Raw genomic sequence first — 20,783 nt, forward strand, 5'->3', positions numbered from 1 at the left:
CAGAGGGTCGGTGCTGCGACTGCGAAAGCCCGGTTTCCCTTTGTCACCAGTCTTGTGTGGGGGATTTTTAGGCAGATTTGGTTGTTTGAACGGAGGGATCTGGAGCTGGTTATATATTATAATATATATTTTTACTAATGACCATGATACTTTTTGGGGACACCTCTAATTTACAGAGAGGCCTATTGGGATGTTAGATCCTAATATGAAAAACTGTGATTTGCCTTACTTTGCTGCTATCTTTTTCTGCACATTTGATAATATGTCATTTTAAAACTGTGATTTGCCTTACCTTGCTGCTATCTTTTTTATGCTCGTTTTATGTCATTTCATGCCATAGAATCAAACCATAAACAAAATGGCCTATTGGGATGCTAGATCCTAATGTGAAAATGTTTGATTTTATATGTCTGCACTTTGCCTGTGTGTGACACACTTTGCCAAAGTGTGAAGCACTTTGAGCTGCAATTCTTGTATGAAAGGTGCTATACAAGTAAAATGTATTATATTATTATTATAATTTTCTCTCGATGTCCCTACATATAAAGGTGCGAGAGGGGGACATGAAGGAGTTGGTCTCCTCTGTCCTGAACGCTGTGGATCTGGACGTGCCGAGGGATGAGCTGAGCTTCACCGTGGTGCGACACCCTCAGCACGGCAGCATAACGAGCCACAACAACAGCGCGGAGGTGCCCAGTGACGGGAGGCCTGTCCACAGGCGACGGGAGGCAGAGACGCCGGTTCAAGACTTCACCATGAGAGATCTAAGAAATGGTACCATGTTTTGATATGATATATGATATTTTCATTTCATTTATATTGCCAGCATTTATAGGGGGCGCAGCCCGGGGAAAAAGAAGAAATTAATAGACAGGACATTGGAGACAGGCATCCAGGCAGACGGACGGACGGACAGAGAACATAAGTACATCGCAGACACGCAACACAACAGCAAAGTAACTCAGCAAAAGAACATAAGTACACAGGCGGCTGGTTAGCGCAGCGGACTAAGCGCTCACCTACCACCGCAGAGACTCTGGGATCAAATCCAGCTGTCAGCGGTACCTCCGGCTTGGTCAGTCATCCCTACTAACACAATTGGCAGTGTTAGCGGGTGGGAAGCCGGTGGGGTATGTGTCCTGGTCGTTGTAAAACAGCGACTCCTACTGGTCGGTCGGGGCGCCTGTTCAGCAGGGAAGGGATCTGGGGGAGATAGTGTGATCCTCCCACGCGTTACATTCGGTGAAAAGAAGCGGCTGGCTGACTCCACATGTATCGGAGGAAGGCATGTGGTAGTCTTCACCCTCCCTAGGCCGACAGTAGGGGGCAAATGCGCGCAACGAATTGGCATAACGACTAAATTGGGATGGGAGAAAAATACGGAAAAAAGGGGGAGAACAAAAAATAGATTAAAAAAAAAAGAACATAAGTACACCTCAGACACGTGACACAACAGCAAAGTAACTCAGCAAAAGAACATAAGTACACCTCAGACACACGACACAACAGCAAAGTAACTCAGTGATCATCTAGAGCGAAAATGTGGGTTTTAAGCAAGGCCTTAGTATGTAAGGTGTTGGCAGACTTGATGTTAAAAGGGAGCTCATGTTCTCAATCTCAGTGATGGTGTAGTAGAGCTTAAAGGAACATGCCAACTTTTTGGGAAATTTGCTTATTTGCCATCTACCCTGGAGTTAGACAAGCAGATACATACCCTTTTCTTCTCTGTGCATGCATTAGGCTTAGGGAACAGCCGTGCCGTTAGCCTAGCTTAGCGCCATTCACTGGAAGTACGTGTGCCAGTGTAGCCTAGTTCCCAACAGTCATGAAATACAACTCCAAATACAACTCCAAAACTTTCCTGTAAACATGTTGTGACCTGTGTATTTACCACATGGCGAATATATATTTTTAAATTAGACATTTTCGTTTTCTAAGCAGATATATACTTGGAACTATTTTTTGCCGAACCACTGCTGCATGGGCGCAGTGATTTCATCACCTCAAAAGCCCTGTTGATTTTTGAAAAACTGGGCTTTTGAGGTGATGAAATTAATGATGAACTAGGCTATACTGGCACACCTATGATATGATATGATACATTTATTTATATTGCGCCCCTCAACCAATAGTTACATCGGCCCGGGGCGCATCCTGGGGAAAAAAAATATTACACTAAGCTAGGCTAACGGTCCGGCTGTTCCCAATGCCTATATGCATGCAAGAAAAGGGTATGTATCTGCTTGTCTAACTCCAGGGTAGATGTCAAATAAGCAAATTTCCCAAAAAGTTGCCGTGTTTCTTTAAAGGAACACGGCAACATCACGGGAAATGTGCTTACCATCTTCTCCAGAGTCAAGACAAGAAGATAGATACCAATTTCGTCGCTGTGTTCTCTGTAGAAAGCTATCTGGCTGCAAGCATATCTGGATTTATGAATGTGGATGAGAGCCTTAAAGGTTAGTTTAGTTTATTAGGATGAGGATCCCCAATTAGCTACAGCATTGCAGTAGCTATTATTCCTGGGGTACACAAAAAACTTACATTGTGACTGTGCAACATAATAATTACATCATAACATATAGCATTACAAGTAGACAGGACAAAGGACTAGTCACACACAAATACTTGCATCATAACATATATCATTACAAGTAGGGATGCTCGATATTGGCTTTTTTACCGATACCGATATTGTCCAACTCTTAATTTCCGATACCGATATCAACCGATATCAACCGATACCGATATATGCAGGGTTTCCCCCCTCCCAAAAATTGAATAATTTCAGGTAATTAACATTACATATCTCTTGTTGTGGAATTAACACAACATTATGCATACTTTTGACAATAAATAAAATCTGAATTTGTTCTTACTTGCTTGCCTGGGTAAATAAAGGTTATAGAAATGTAAAACAAAATAAAAAATTTAAAACCGATACCGATATTTTCCGATATCACATTTGAATGCCGATATCGGCCGATAATATCGGTAGGCCGATAATATCGGACATCCCGATAATATCGGTAGGCCGATAATATCGGACATCCCTAATTACAAGTAAACATGGCAATGGACTAGTACACACACAGACATAATACTTGCATCATAACATATAACATTACAAGTAAACATGACACTGGACTAGTACACACACAGACATAATACTTGCATCATAACATGTAACATTACAAGTAAACAGGACAATGGACTAGTACACACACAGACATAATACTTGCATCATAACATAACATTACAAGTAAACATGACAATGGACTAGTACACACACAGACATAATACTTGCATCATAACATGTAACATTACAAGTAAACAGGACAAAGGACTAGTACACACACAGACATAATACTTACATCATAACATATAACATTACAAGTAAACATGACAAATGACTAGACTTGGACTAGTAAACACACACAAGACAAGCTCCAATATACAATAATCCAATATCTAATAATCAAACTATGTGAAATAGCTAAGTACATACTTAACTGTACACAACTACAGTATATGCCCACACATTATGTTCTTACATGCCTAATTTAACAGCTAATTAAATTAATGTTGATACATAATGCAATGCATAAGTTCCAGTACAGAGTGTTTGACCTCATAATTGTAACTCACCTTTACAATCACGTTTGAAAAACATAATAAACAAAAAAAAAAAAAACGTTCATACATTTCAATAGTTTCTACATTTGTTCAAATATCCCTTGTCGAAAATATGCTGTTTTAGAGTCCCCAGAGTGACCAGTAATAGGATCGGACGATTCAATGTGAAACATCACTAGTATAATTTCATCTGGACCTGTTATTGACTCACAGGTATGGCCCTGATGTACGTCCACGACGACTCAGACAACATGGAGGACAGTTTCACCATCCAGCTGACTGACGGGAAGCACCAGCTCCAGAGACAAGTGATGGTTAAAGTGCTGCCAGTCAACGACGAGGAGCCTCGATTGATAAGGTTTTTCTTTTAATGTATCTTTTATTCTTGTTTTTATTTTATTTAAAAAAAGATATATTTAAAAATATATATTATTTGTATTATTTTTCAAGAGACCTGGCCAAGAAGGGCAGTGGTATCTGGTATATGATATAATTAAGAGAACAGTCAAGCTATAATAAGGGCAAGTGAAAAATCCAGTAAAATGATTGATTAAAGCTATCACTACATATAGTGATTGAATCAATTTACCATATTCACACGGCAGCCATTTTGCATGACATATGAGCAAAATGGCCACCGTGTGAATATGGTCAATAGGCTCATTCTGTACACATGCTTTTAAAAGGTTAAAGGGAAAGTCCACCGTCGAGAAACACTTCACCCAGTTGCCAAATCAAGGCATAACTGACGAATTCTCTTTATGTGGCCTGAGTGATATCTACTTTAAAGGCATCAGCAGTAAAAGGTGCTAACTCTGTAGAGACAGACATCATAATGATGCTTAGCTCTACCCTTCACTAAATTCTGAAGAACTGCGATGAGCGAGTCATTTTCTGTAAGTAAACACTTATCCCCATGGCCGCCTAGTTATAGTTGAAAGTGGGGGTGCACATTATTTTTTTTTTTTATTTGTATATTTTTTTTTTTTTTTTTATTATTTTTTGACAGGCAAGGAGTGGTTTGGAGGGGGTCCGGCACGACCCCCTCCACGGCAGATATTTTTTTCATTTAATGAACCTGTACGTGCAATTTCCTGCAATATAGAGCCTTCAATCTTGACTAATAAAGCTGCTCTTTTCACTATAAAACTCAGTTTATATTGCAGTATGATAGCCAATTACTATAATAATAATAATATATTAATATATATATATACTGTATATATACTGTATATTGATTTTTCGCTCTTTTATTTTTATTAAATCAATCTCCTTTCAAATAGGCCAAGTTTTTAATAAGAAAGAGAGAAAAAATACCAACAAGGAACAATAACAGGGTCTGCTGTAAATATAGCCTATTTTGTGTCTTAATTTGTTATGTTATCCTACACTTTAAGCTGTCTGATATTTCCATTACCTGTAACTCTTGGGTCTCTTTCTCTCCTTCTCTGCCTCCTCCCTGAGTCTGCACAGTCACCATATCATTCTACATTAAGGAGAGCAATACACTTATGAATACACTGAACCGGTTTGAATACACAATCTTTATGCTACTCTGTAAAGAAAGGGAGAGAGGGGGGATATATAATCCAAGTATTTGTGTCTTAATTTGTTATGTTATCCTACACTTTAAGCTGACTGTCTGATATTTCCATTACCTGTAACTCTTGGGTCTCTTTCTCTCCTTCCTGAGTCTGTACAGTCACCATATCATTCTACATTAAGGAGAGCAATACACTTATGAATACACTGAACATCATTATGAAACATTTCTATTGCACCCTTACTTACAATTTATTATGAATTGAAAATGGGGAACCCTGATGTAAACAAGACGAAAGTCTTTCTCTGGTCTGGATCCCCTTAACAATTGTGTGTATTGAGCCGTACTGTACTGTACCCATTCTGCAATCTGTTATTGATTGATAAAAAAATGTATTAACATATTGCAGAATGGGTACAATATAGTACGGCTCAATACACACAATTGTTAAGGGGATGCAGACCAGAGAAAGACTTTTGTTTTGTTTACATCAGGGTCCCCCATTTACAATTCATAATGAATTGTAAGTAAGGGTGCAATTAACACCGTGCAATCCATTATTTGTGGAGCCCGCCCTTTAAGTCTTTGAGCTATTAGGCTACTAGGGTTCTTACTTTGCGTTTTGGTGTACTGAAAAATGCTCCGATGTCTGTATTCTTTCTTTTTTCTGCCATGTTACCTGGTTGGCTGGACACACACACACACATTTTCATTTCAGGTATTGTACCTTAAGATAATTGAACATCTTGATTTACCGTAAATCCTCAAATATAGGACGGGTCTTCTATTTACCTCAGCTGCAAAGAGCACCAGGCCTTTATTAGAGGCTTATATAAGAGGCAGGCCTTAATTTCTAAAAATGACACTCATGGACATAATCCCTTCATTTTCAGACTTTTATTGCATTATTATTATTATTATTATAAAAAAAATAAAAAATTTGGGGGGCCCTCGTCACTATAGGCCCACGGGCCGCGGCCGTCGTTAATCCGGCCCTGCTCGTCTGCCATAGCGAACGTTAAAATTTGCAAACGAAGTCAACGTTATCCAGCTGACGACACCACATATCTAGATATATGACAACGTTAGCTAGCGGCTAGCACTAAAGCTAACGCCAACCAGAGGGAAACTTTGTTATTATTATTATTATTATTATTATTATTATTGGTATGACCAGATGGCATTTCGGACCATGAAACAATTTTATTGTATTGCGTGGTAGAAGTTATACCACTCAATAGTAAAGATGATGTCTAACATAATAGTTTGTTCTAACAACTGAACTTACTTAGTGGAAGATCCTGCTGTTGTGACAAAGTGTTCACGCTGCCTGCCTGCCTGCCTACCAGCTTACACCTGGAGGCTGCAGCGCTGTGAGACTGGAGTGCGCCGGCCGGGCTCCGCTCTGTCTGTGGGAGGCACTGGATCAAACCATATCGGGCAGGGGGGTGTCGCAATCTTTGGAAACTTAAAAACTTGCTATTAAGTGTCATTGCGTATTATTAATTTGATTGAAATTACGTAGTTATGGTTAGATAATATTTATATATTGGGGGGGGATATATCATATGATCAAAAAGTGAGGGAGCAAAGAGACAAGTTTGCTCCCCCAAGTTCAATACTCCTGGAGCACGTGCTTCGGCTGCTCTATTACGTAGGCGTTTATGCTCATCCCCTCCACTCCTCGTGTATGTGTTTGGATGGAGTGACAAGTTTTTTCTGACGCCCCCGCCCTCTTTTTCCTCAGTGTGCTCATTTGTAAAGCAAGGAAGCTGGAGCATGCGCAGTAGTTCAGGGCTCTAAATGTACGACATGTAAGATATGTATAATATGTACAGAGCTGGCTGTGAGGGCTCATTTTACTCTGTAGTAAAGCAACTATTCCACAAATACATACTGTATCACTGGGCATATTAATACTACAACTCTGTACATACATCTGATTAGCACTATTACTCAGTGGTTTACCTCGATACTGGAGTCGAGGTACTCAACGGGCGACAGTGGCTCAAGGGGCGACAGTGGAGGTAGAGCGGTCGTCTGGTAGTCGGAAGGTTCCCGGTTCGATTCCCGCTCCTCCTGGGCAGCGTGTCGATGTGTCCTTGAGCAAGACACTTAACCCCTGACTGCTCCTGATGAGCAGGTCGGTACCTTGCATGGTTGCCTCCGTCGGTGTGTGAATGTGTGAGTGAATGGGTGAATGTGAGGAACAGAATTGTAAAGCGCTTTGGATAAAAGCTGCTATATAAATGCAGCCATTTACCATTTAGAGTCACAATATTGTAATATCACGATAAAATTATACATACGTCATCTGTTTTATCTACTAAAATAACGTTTTCAGTTTGTTCACCTCATTCCAATATTTTTTGTTGCAGTAAACGGGATTGTATCATTTATATATATAATATATACATTCCAGAATTGGAGGACATTTTCAGTCCCACCCATGAAATTCCAAACAATCCATGCACAAAATACTAAAACATGCACTTGTTATGTAAATTGTACTTGTCCTGAGACTAAATGTAAATATGGTTGTGGAAAAAGTGGTTCCAAAATATTTTTAAAATACCAAATAGCTCTTGAACACCCCCTAAAATGGCACTTTTCTCTTGTTCCACCTTATTGATGACCAACTTGCATGTCCAATATAACATTTAAATATATGTTTTAAATATACTTTTTTGGTATTAGATTGTTGATATATGTCTCTTGTAATTATAAAAACAATTTGTTTATTCATCAACATATTTTAAATAATAGTAATTATGCACTGAAGTTGTGTCCCACAACATGTGTGCAACCCTGTTACCGAAACCTATTTCACCTGATAGAGGGGAAAAAATTAAAACAGTGAGTCACATGACACAGGAAATGACATCATCAAGCCATCTGCTAACAAAATGGCTAGACCAAAGGTAAGTCCTCTCTTCCACTTTTTATATTTTTCTAATCTTTTGAGCCTTGATTGACTGTGTCACTCTAGCCAACACAACCCTGTTACTCATATTATCACAATAAGACACATTTATTTCAAATTTGTCTTTCTTTATTCATATAACTATGTTTAACCTTGACATTGACAGTAACTTACATTCCTCAGCTAGCATCTTTTCCTGAAGTAAAAGCTAACATTAGCATTGATTTGCAACCCTGTTACTTGCAACCCTGTTACTATAATTAGAGTAACAGGGTTGCACTACAGTAACAGGGTTGCATCTCCTTCAGTTCAGCAGTATGTCTTTACAGAAGTAGAACATGAACATGTGTAATTACACACATTTCTTTGTAATTATTAGATGTCTTGTTCCATCTGTAACTAACTGTACTTACGTGTACTAGTAACAACTATGTTATTAGTGCCTAATAGTAGTGAATGCAGACTTAATGTAAGGTGTTACCCAAATCATTATTCTATCAAAGGTTAATAGACATTTTGTTTGAAATGTAATTGATTTCTACAGAGTTCTTCCACACCATTGAGCACTGATGAAAATCAGAGGCGCTACCGTGCCAGGCGTGATGCTGATGAACAGAGGAGACAGCAGTACTTAGAAAAAGAGAAAGATAAGTGGAGAAAAGATGTAGAAACATGGAAGAATAAAAGGCTAAAAGACTGCAGTATGAGAGAGCAGCGTGCCCAGCGTAAAAAATGGAAGGAGGCTCATAAGAGGAGTGATGCCAGGAAAAGTGTACTTGAAGGATTGAACACCCCTCCAGTCAGCCCTGATGCCCCAGTCAGTCCAGACGTTCCAGTCAGGCCAGAATCCCCAGTCAGCTCTCAAACTGGGACTTCAAGGTAATTTAATTAAAAAAATATCATTAAATCTTTTACAAAACATTGTAAAGTGCTTTGGATAAAAGTGCTATACAGTAAATGCACCATTTACCATTTAATTTACTTGATATATGTACTCAGTAATTATTAGGCCCATCTAATCCTGGTAATTACTTTGTTTGGTGCAAAACTACAATTGGGAAAAAGTCCATGCAAGTGAAATGATTATGTGACAAATGTATTTATGTTTATATCTTTCTTTTAGGCAATGTGATGCTGGGAGAAGAACATTGAGGGCTACCAAAGCAAAGTTAAACAGGGAGTTCCAGGGGAGCTCCAGTAGCTCACCACGTACCGCGAGTGCTATTTCAGCGCCGTGGACAACCGCGCTCGCGCGGATCTGGGGCTGAGCGCGTTCGAATCCCGGACGGCAGCCGTGCCTTTCCCAGAGTGTCTTTCCCCCCATCTGAACCCTTTCAGCCTGCTTCTGTCGGTCGAACTTGACCAAGTATGAATGCGACGAAAAAGCGATAAACGCTAAAAAGAACCAGCTGACTGGTCAAAGTTTTAAAAAAAAACAGGGAGTTCCAGAAAGTACAGGATACATTGAGGAAAGCTGAACAGAGGGCAGCTAAATACAGAAAGCGACTCCAACGTTTGAAAAAGAACAATCCATCTCCAAGATCCAAAGTCAACAAGTTGATTCGACACATCTCGGTCACAACCCTAAGGAGAACCCTGTTGTTCCACACAGCTGTAGCTGAGGAAGTACGTGACAAGTATGCACATTCAAAGAGAGAGAGTGACAAACAGGTCATTGCAGGAATAGTCACCAACAAAGTCCTGAAGAAGTACAGGCTGCAGAGATTGGCAGAGGAGGTTTATGGTTTTTTAATGAGAAGGTGGACAAAACTGGCAAATGAAAATGTCTGCAAGTACCAGAGGAAGAAACACAAGGGTGCTACACTGAGGTCAACGGTGAGATTGTTCTTTTCACGTGACGATGTCAGCAGGATCACAACTGGAAAAAAGCAAACGCTGACAAAAGAAAAAAAGAAAATGCAGAAAAGGTTACTGATGGATTCAATGAAGAACCACCTCCATTTGAAGTTCCTGGCTGAGCACACCAACCTCCATCTATCATACTCACTGTTCTGCACGCTTCGCCCCTACTGGATTGTGCAGCCAACATTGGCAGATTGTGAAACCTGCATGTGCAAACAAAATGAAAATCTAGGCTTTATTGCCAAAAAGCTTCACCAGATGCACATCATTGACACATCCAATTTGGAGAGCCTGACACAAGCCATCATGTGTGACACCACAAGCAAGCAATGTATGTATGGGGAATGTGAGAACTGTAGCAACAATACCTATACACTCACAAGCCACTACAGAGCCACCGATCTGTCTCATACCTTCAGTGGGCCACTGCGGACAAAGAGCACACAAATTATCCTGGAGCAGCCTCAAAGGTCACTTTGAAGAAATAATTTGAATGCTCCCAAGAAGAGCTGGTGGAAACTTTTCAGATTTTGCTCCAGAAGTTCAGGCGCCATCTCTACAACATCAGGCAGCAATATGCTTTCTCACGGGTCCTGAAGCTGGACCTCCCTGCAAATGAATGTGCAGTCCATATCGACTTCTCAGAGAACTACAGCTGCAAGTACAGCACTGACGTACAGGCTGTCCATTTTGGTGCATCACACCAACAGGCCACTTTGCACACTGGGGTTTACTATGTGGGGGAGGCATCTGCCCCTACCTCCTTCTGCACTGTATCAGCATCCAGACTGAAGGGACCACCTGCCATATGGCAACACCTGCAGCCCATCCTGAGGGAAATCAGAGAGAAACTCCCAGATGTGAAAACCATCCATTTTCTTAGCGACGGACCCTGCACACAGTACAAGCAGTGTGCCAATTTTTACCTGTTTTGTACTGAAATCTTCAAAAGGGGGTTTACAAGACGATCATGGAACTACTTTGAAGCCAGCCATGGAAAAGGTGCCCCAGATGGTGTGGGTGTCACATTGAAGAGGAGGGCCGACAGGCTTGTCACCCAAGGAGTTGATATCCCTACGGCACTATCCCTGTACCAAGCTCTGAGTAAGGAACAATCAAAAGTGAAATTGTTTTACATTCAGGAGCAAGCTGTGTGTAACTGAGGGGTACAATTCCCTGACTGTATTGATAAGTATGGTATTATTAAACCACTACCTCTTGTACTTTAACTTCTGGCCATCCAGTACATGATATAGATATGATGAACACTTTCCCACCTGATGAAACGAAGTCCACACAAATGTGCAAATCGAATATTTTATATAGCAAAGGGTATATACAACGTTCACTTGATGACATTTATGATTTGAAATGCACTTGTATGGCAAATGAGTATTCGTAGGTAAATCAACATTGAATGTCCAATCTCTGGTTACGCAGGGAGCAAATATACAACCTGGTTCTTTAGGGAACTATAGCGATGGTACTTAAATGATTATAGCTGGATACACTAAGGGGGGGGGGGGGTCCCGCTGGTTGTAAGACAGTAGGAGGGGGGGTTAGAAGAGCCGCTGGCGGTATCCCATCTGGCCGACGATTTCTTGGGAGAATTCAGAGTCCTGAACACGATGCCCACAGAACCTCGGTCCGCAGATGAATACAGCTGGACCCTCTGGTGGACGGTAGCTGCCGGTCCACAACGGAGAGACGTGAGGCGACCTCACTGGTGTAGAGCGCCGTCTCACCTGGACTCCTCTCCGGGGGGTAGTTCCAACACTCAGCAGTGTTGGCCGTTATCCATGGAATAATCAAAGCACCCAAAGCATGTAGATAATCCAAGCCGTGGAAGGCTCGCCGTCGTCCGGGTAAAGTAATCCAATGTACAGGTCCACTCGTCCTGGCCCGGAGCTCCTCGGAAGCAAGCACCACAAGTGGTCTGCCCAGCCTGGTTAAGACTCCAGATAACGTCAGGAACGATGGGGGTGCTGCTCACTTTATAACTCTAACCGAACGATGCACCATACATAATAGACTATTATTAGCTTAATAGAAATACGTCCAACTCGACGGTATAGTGCCAAACTATGACAATTCAACTATTAATCCACACGATATCTCAATGCCTATTCTGAGGCCAAGTAGGCCTTACTGCACCACACGTGCGTCGTGGGTGAGGCTTCGCGTCTGTTACTCGGTTGGAGGGTAAAGAACTAATGGACTAAAAGAAAGTTCTACTTTACTTGCGCCATATATATATGCGCTGTGAACAAATAGTACCATTCGTATTTCGCCAGACGTATTCCTACGCGGAACCGGGCTTGCCACGACATGTTGGTCGGCACGATTGAACTTGAACCTAGGGGTATGGCTGCTGGCGCCAGGTTCTCGTCCAATGGTAGAATGAAACTATTATGGGCTGTTTAGTAGACTAAAGGGATATTCAGTGCATATTGTACAAGGAATATACAGGGGATATCAAACGATATACAAATACTATTAAATATATATCCATAAATAAATATATATATTCGGTTTAATCTGATCCTTCACAACACTGTGGATAATGCAGTGAAAGAAATGCCAGCTGACCTTCCAGCCGTACCGTCCACTATGTGGCTCCACCAGGTGGTCACTCTTTCACCTGGGAAAATGCTCTACCACGATGTCAGCTGCATATGTTCTGCAACAGGGAATCTGGAGTGTGATTGCCAAAAAGCTTCAGCTTTAATCCCACAGATGACCACAAAGAAGACCCCATACACAGCACACGTGTATGTGAAGAAGTGCAGTGGCTCAGTCCAGGCGTTGTGGGGAAATGGTGTGCCCTGCTGTACGACCACACCATCTACCCTGGGATCATCCAGGAGGTGAATGAGACCCACTGCCAGGTGAAATGTAGCATAGAGTGGGGGCAAACCCTTTTTTTCTGGCCATTGAGGGATAATCTCCACTGGTATCCCTCAGAGGATATGCTGACCCTCATTCCTCCCCTAGAGAACGTTACCTTGCGCCACATGGCTATAGCAAGAGAGGTATGGGATACTCTGGCCAGCCACGAAAAATGAAATCTGAACATAAAATCTTTCTAAAAGATTGATCAGTTCATTACTATTTTTGATATGCTCATTCAGGTGAGGAATGCAGCAAGAATGCCAGGTTGTTGGCCTGTTCTGATCCAGTTTGTGGTTTTGTTGACATGTTTATTTTGTATTATTCCCAATATATCAGTTCATTACTATTGTTGATATGCTTATTCAGGTGAGGAATGCAGCAAGAATGCCAGGTTGTTGGCCTATTCTGATCCAGTTTGTGGTTTTGTTGACATGTTTATTTTGTATCATTCCTACTCATCCTGTTGAGTCCCAAAATAAAATAATATTATTAAACAACATTCCTGTGGTCCTGAGTATGTATTTGTCACATATGTCATGATCTACAATCAAAAGTAAAGTAACTGTTACTTAGCGCAACCCTGTTACTCTAATTTGAAGGCTGTTGCCATATCATTTTTATTCAAATAATCATACATAATTTTCTCAGCTCACAGTGGTTTAACCTATTGTAAATGTAATAGTTTGCATGATTAAATGCATAATGTAGTTGAACAAATATTTGAAATTAAATACTGAAATTAGTAAAAAGAAAGATGTGACTATTGAAAAGTTGGGCAAGATCGATTTCAAAGTTGCTTAAATTAATATAAGTGAAGTCTTATCTGAAATTAAATCAGTATTCAGTAAGCATGTGACTTTCTTTACTTAATTGTAAAGGATTTATTGAAAATATTTTTAAATGTACTTTTTTCAGCTTCCTGAGTATTTGTAACAGGGTTGCGGCAAACATAGCACACAACAAATAAAACGTATCATAAAAAGTGTACCTTTGATGCCTGAGCTGGACGGAGCTTTTTCAAAAGTATTGATGCCTAATTGTCCTCCAATTCTGGAATGAATAGTTTTATATATATATGATACTTGGTGTCACTGTATCGATATAATATGAGCACAGAAAATATCATAATGTATTTTTGCTGTATCGACCCCCCCCCCCCCCCCCCCCCCCCCCCCCCCCTAGGAACAACGGTCTGGAGGTGGAGCCGGGGGAGGCCAGGCTGATATCCAGTGCTACCCTTTATGCCCAGGACAATGACACGCCCGCTCCACAGGTCATGTATGTGTTTGAGAGTGTTCCCACTCAAGGACTCCTTCAGCTCAAGGTCAGTCAATTCCTCCAGCCTCTTAGCATGCAACGGCCCACATGTGGGCCCTCTTGAGGACGATTTGCCCACTGGCAATTTGACGACCTCTAGCGGTTCGGGTGTGCATATTTTTAATACATTCTATATATCGAATTAAAGCCCTATTTGTTGCCTGTCGATAGCCGTTTCAGGCAACAAAATCCATGGGAGTGAGCGAATCAGGGATCTAGGTGAAAAGTCACATGCCAAAACAGGAAGAGAATTCGCAGTCTAATGCATTGAAGTCTATGAGAAAATCGTTTTCTGAGCTCTCTCACTTTTGACCAAAACCAAAAATCACTCACTACTTTATTGTATCAGAAACCTCAGAATGTCATCTTTCAAACGAGACCAGGCTCATGCATGTGCTATAAGTATAAAGTATAGTATTTTGGTTTGCAAAAAAAGTATGCAGTCCTCAAAAACGAAAACTAAAATGGCCACTTTTGGGGGCGGTTGATAAGAGGTGAAGCCAGTGTAGTAGTATAGGCTACCCGAGTCCAGGACTCTGACTCGAGTTGGACTTGAGCACTGATGACTCGGACTTGGACTCGAGCATTGACTGCATTCAGACTCAGAAGGTGCAGATTTGGCATAAGATGTTGATGGCTAGTGCATTTGTTTGGCTATTGTGTCACAAAGTAAATAACTCCCATTGAAATGATAACCTTTTTTTATTTGTACGTCAGCTCTTTGACTGGAGTGGACTCAACCTTGATGACTCGACTAGGGTAATGGGGACTTGACTCAGACTCAACTCTGGCTCTTCTTTGGTGACTCTGACTTGGCCTCTGACTCGAACACTGGGGACTCGAGACTCGACTCGGACTCGAGATTTAGTGACTCGACTACAGTACAACACTGAATGAAGCATACCCAAAAGCTACTGCAATCACTGATGGATAATTGGAGGTCACATGAAAAAAATTATTTTGTTCTAAAATGTAACATAATGAGACCGGATGATGTATCAGTTGATCACAGCTAAATGTTTACAGAAAAAGAAAGTGGTCTATAAGTCACACTCATACCGTGTAACATTTATGCTTATAACACATATACAATCAAAGCAGATTTACTCTTACTCATATCTTTATATTCAGATCTCATTTTATTGCCTATATTTAGGTCTACCTACCATTACCCTGCCCATACCTGTACCTCCCATACACTCCCCCATGCTGCCATGACACCCACATTTCCCCAAGGGGATCAATAAAGGAATATCTTATATTATCTTATTTTATCTGAGACAAATGACTGAATGAATGAATGAAAAAAATGCTTGAATGTGTGAGTCACAGTGAGTTAGGGACAATGCTGGTCTGTTAGGTGCTTCACATCTAAAACGTGCAGACATAAGAATAGGCATAAAATAAGTACAATAAGTACAGTGTTGCTCGAAGGCATGTGAATGCCCCCCCCCCCCCAGAACAGCCAGTCCCCCAAACACCCCACAAACCACATCCCCATCCAAGACACCCCCAGATAAAACATGTAATGACCGAAGAAAAACACTCACACCACCACGCCATGTAATAATAGTGAATCATTACTTTACTTTACTTTACTTTACTTTACTTATCATTCCTGAGAGAGGGAACTGCACCCTGAGAGGGAGGTTTGCCCTGAGTGGGAGGTTCGAAGGGTCAAAGTGGGTATCAAACAAGAGGGAAGACTGTCACTACTGTTTTAAACTGTGGATACCAAACAGAGAAGGTAAAGACGACTTTAAACTGTTAAACAGTAGTCCAGAACTATTTTATTGCACTGTAAAAAACTGTGATTTTATATGTCTGCACTTTATGTGCTAATTTCATGTCTATTCTATTCTATTACTTATTGCACTGCACTATTGCACTATTTTACTCTGTCTATTCTATCTTACTCTTTTTATTATTGTCTATTTTTTAAACTGAATCAACCCATAAACAAGGTGGCCTGTTGGGATATTAGATCCTAATGTGAAAAACGGTGATTTGATATGTCTGCACTTTATGTGCTCATTAAATGCTAATGTAAATAACAAATTAAAAGGTTTCTCTACAGTATGTTGAAAGATCGGTAGGACATTTGAAACATGACCGCAAATATGGCCATCCAATCACATTCTTCTGTCTTGATAAATGCCCCGCCCCCCCCCCCCCATCCAATCACATTCTTCTTTCTATGAAAAATCCCCCCCCCCCCCCCCCCCCCATCGCTCATTTTATGCCTGTCTTTTTTCTGTTGTGAAGCACTTTGAGCTGAAATGTCTGTATGAAAGGTGCTATACAAATAAAGTTAATTATTATTATCATTCCTTTAAAGCCTCCCTTGCATGGTGCTCTGTGTTAGCGCTCTCTAACTGGGGCTGCTCCTGTCTCAGGAAGGCCAAGACTGGCTGAGCCTGAGCGCCGGGAGGGTATGCAGCCAGGAGGTGGTGGACATGAACCTGCTGCGCTACCTCCACACCGGTCCCCAGGGCAACAACGCACAAGACTTTTTTGTGTTCCACCTGCTGGATGGAGAGAATCGCTCACCGGCGCAACACTTTCACATCTCCCTCAAGGACGTGGAGAAAGGCAAGCGAGGACTTTTTAACTGGAACTCTACTTTTGCAGAACACTCTTGGCTAAACATTTTCATTCTAAAGTTATATTGGCCTATGTCGTATCCATTTTACAATGGAAACAAAGTGTACCTAAAATTCATCAACCAATATTTCACAAATACAGATGTTTGCATCCTCTAAATATGTTTCTATTTTGTAAGAAATAAATGCCCCCCCCCCATCCAATCACATTCTTCTTTCTTGATAAATGCCCCCCCCCATCCAATCACATTCTTCTTTCTTGATAAATGCCCCCCCCCCATCCAATCACATTCTTCTTTATTGATAAATGCCCCCCCATCCAATCACATTCTTCTTTCTTGATAAATGCCCCCCCCCATCCAATCACATTCTTCTTTCTTGATAAATGTCCCCCCCCCCATCCAATCACATTCTTCTTTCTTGATAAATGCCCCCCCCCCCCCCCCTCTTCTGCGTCTCATTTCAGCACAAACTTAAAATCGTAACTCCTCCCCTGTGGTTTCCAGGAAACATCGCAATCTTCGCGAAGCCAGCAAAGGTCAGTCGCGGAGACCGCATGGTTCTGACCACAGACAACCTGCTGGCCACAGACGGCACAGACAAGCCAGAGGAGCTGATGTACGTGGTCACCACCCCTCCTGGTCACGGACACCTGGAGTACATCAGACACCCCGGAGTGACCATCTCCTCCTTCAGCCAGATGGACGTAGCAGCCAACCTTGTGGCTTATGTCCATGACAACAGAGCTACCGCTGCCGTGGAGACCTTTCAGTAAGACCTTTTATGGTTCTCGCTCGAGTTCTGAGTTTATGTTTTGTTCTTGAAGAAGAGTTTGACTTGTATGTGTGGAATATACAAATTATTTTCATATTTTCATTATTATACTTTTTTTCATAATGAATACAATTCTGTTTTACTCGAGTGATTGCAAGCATTACAAATGTAAACTAACTTTTTTCAGTTTCAAATGTCATGTAAAACTCATGTTTACATGGGCCGATCTGACCACCTCTCTTTGTTCCTGCTCCCAAAGTACACCCCACTCATCCTGTAAAGCCCCCAGTTAGAACAGTTCAAATGTGGCCTAAGGGGGCAGACTCTGAGCTGAGGGGACAGACTCTGAGCTGAGGGGACAGACTCTGAGCTGAGGGGACAGACTCTGAGCTGAGGGGACAGACTCTGAGCTGAAGGGACAGACTCTGAGCTGAGGGGACAGACTCTGAGCTGAGGGGACAGACTCTGAGCTGAAGGGACATACTCTGAGGGGACAGACTCTGAGCTGAGGGGACAGACTCTGAGCTGAGGGGACAGACTCTGAGCTGAAGAGACAGACTCTGAGCTGAGGGGACAGACTCTGAGCTGAAGAGACAGACTCTGAGGGGACAGACTCTGAGCTGAGGGGACAGACTCTGAGCTGAGGGGACAGACTCTGAGCTGAGGGGACAGACTCTGAGCTGAGGGGGCAGACTCTGAGCTGAGGGGACAGACTCTGAGGGGACAGACTCTGAGCTGAGGGGACAGACTCTGAGCTGAGGGGGCAGACTCTGAGCTGAGGGGACAGACTCTGAGGGGACAGACTCTGAGCTGAGGGTGCAGACTCTGAGCTGAGGGGACAGACTGGATTATGTTTGGCACCCTGGACTCCCACACAGACATTGACTCCTATACCTCCTCTGTTGTTGACCACATCAACTCAAACATTGATAGTGTCACCACCTTTAAACAGATCACTACATTCCCCTGCCTTTAGATCTGGTGACGCACAGGCCTACTGTTCAGCCAGGGCTAACCTGAATAGGGGAATCAAGCAAGCCAAGCACAGCCAGAAGCTAAGGGTTGAAGAGTACTTCAATAACTCCGCCCCCCCGATGCATGTGGCAGGGCATCCAGGCCATCACAGATTACAAACCCACCAACAACTCTCCCCCAACCACTGACTCCTCCCTCCCTGATGAGCTTAATAACCTCTATACCCGATTTGACAGAGACAACCAGGAGGCACCCACCAAGGCTGCCCTACCTGCCAACCTGCTACCCCTCACTCTCTGTCCCACTGGGGTGTGTACGGCACTGAGCAGGACTAATACACGTAAGGCAGCTGGCCCTGATGGCATCCCCAGCCGAGTGCTCAGGAACTGTGCTGAGCAGCTGTCCGGGGTCTTAACTGACATCTTCATTGTGGCAGTGCCGAAACACTCCTCTGCCTTAATGATTTCCGCCCCGTTCTTCTTCGAGAGGCTGGTTCTGGCTCACCTCAAATCTGGCCTCACACCCTCAATGGACAGTCACCAATTTGCCTACTGTGAGAATAGGAGGACGCTATCTCCTCAGCGCTACATTCCGCCCTCTCCCACCTGGATAAGAGCAATACCCATGTGAGAATGTTCATCTACTTCAGATCAGCATTCAACACCATCATCCTCTCCAAACTCATCTCCAAACTTGGTGACCTTGTGGAAACCAAGGGCCTTGACACCAACCCCTCTGTCCGCCACTGGATACTAGACTTCCTAACGAACAGACCTCAAGTTTGTTAGGATAGATGATCTCACTTCCTCCATAAGATAAGATAAGATAAGATATTCCTTTATTGATACCCTTGGGGAAATTCCAGTCCTCACCCTGAACACCGGTGTCCTGCCAGGCTGCGTACTGAGTCCCCTTCTCTACACCCTCTTCACCCACGACTGCACTCCTGTACATGGCACCAACACCATTATTATTACGTTTGCAGACGACACAGCAGTGGTGGGAATATAGGGTCCAGCACCTGGCGGGCGTGGTGCGCAGACAACAACCTGGCCCTCAATCAACACCAAGAAAACCAAGGAGCTCATCATGGACTTCAGGAAGACCAGAGCCAGCACGCATGCCCCCGTCCACATCAATGGGATGGAGGTCGAGCGTGTCTCCAGCTTCAAATTCCTGGGAGTCCACATCTCAAGAGGACCTCTCTTGGAACCTCAACAGCTCAGCACTGGTCAAGAAGGGTCACCAGCGCCTCTTCTTCCCGAGGAGAATGAGGGAAGCCCACCTGTCCCATGTGTGCCATAGAAAGCATACTCACCATCTGCATCACAGTCTGGTGCGGAAACGGCACTGCCTCTAAGCAGAAAGCACTGCAGAGGGTGGTGAAAACCGTCCCAACGCATGACCGGTACACCACTCCCTACTAGTGAGTCTATCCATCACAAACGGTGTGTGAGGAAGGCACACAGCATTGTCAAGGACACCTCTCATCCCAATCATGGACTGTTTGCCCTCCTCCCCTCCGGGAGAGGAGACGCTACAGGAACCTACGTTCCAAGTCAAGCAGACTCAGGAACAGCTTCTTTCCCTCAGCTGTCATCTCCCTGTCATCTCCCTGAACTATGTGACAGCCCACCATATAAACTCCATTGCCTACACCCTACTGTAGGCTCTGTTACCCATACTGTACCACTCTGAACTCTGTTGCCTATACTCAATTTATACCTACCTACTGTTTTCACTGTCTACCCATATACTCTATGGCAGTGGTTCCCAAACTGTGGTGCGCGAGCGCCCTCTAGGTGGTGCGTGACATGAAAAGGCTAATGGTGGCAATTTTTTTTTTTTTTTACATTGCATCCATGTTGTCGTGAACATTTTAATTAAATAAAGAAATTCCCTATCCATAGTCGCCGTGGGAAGAGATAAAATAAAAAATTAAATCTGTGCACGGAGACTGTTTCAGTATATCTTTTATTAAACTGAGGTTACAGCAGTGCGCATGTCAACACATCACATCCGGTCAAGCACCACTAGGTGTCCCTCTAACACAGGCTATAAACATATGCCTGTAACATCTCCTTTCCTTTAGCTGTTTGCAAATAATGATATGCTTGCATCTTGTTTATCAATCACAACTTCAAATGACATTCTAACATAACATTGCCCAACTGTTTCTTTTTTTTTCTCTTTTTTTTTTTTTTTCAAAGTCCAGTCATCATAATAACATTACTTCGATGACATTCTAACATAACAT

The 20,783-nt window shown here is 42.6% G+C and overlaps 1 protein-coding gene across 1 annotated transcript in view; it reads left to right on the forward strand.

The window, feature by feature from the left end:
* The window catches only part of frem1a (Fras1 related extracellular matrix 1a), a 116,314-nt gene that overhangs the window by 66,046 nt on the left and 29,485 nt on the right, over positions 1–20,783 (forward strand). The window contains exons 21-25 of the mRNA XM_084334826.1: positions 549–774; positions 3,850–3,994; positions 14,040–14,181; positions 16,571–16,766; positions 17,284–17,548. Coding sequence (XP_084190952.1) covers positions 549–774; positions 3,850–3,994; positions 14,040–14,181; positions 16,571–16,766; positions 17,284–17,548 — 974 coding nt within the window. The remainder of the gene's footprint in view (positions 1–548; positions 775–3,849; positions 3,995–14,039; positions 14,182–16,570; positions 16,767–17,283; positions 17,549–20,783) is intronic.

This window comes from Notolepis coatsorum, assembly GCF_963971535.1.
Source record: "Notolepis coatsorum genome assembly, chromosome: 1".
Classification (NCBI taxonomy): domain Eukaryota; kingdom Metazoa; phylum Chordata; class Actinopteri; order Aulopiformes; family Paralepididae; genus Notolepis; species Notolepis coatsorum.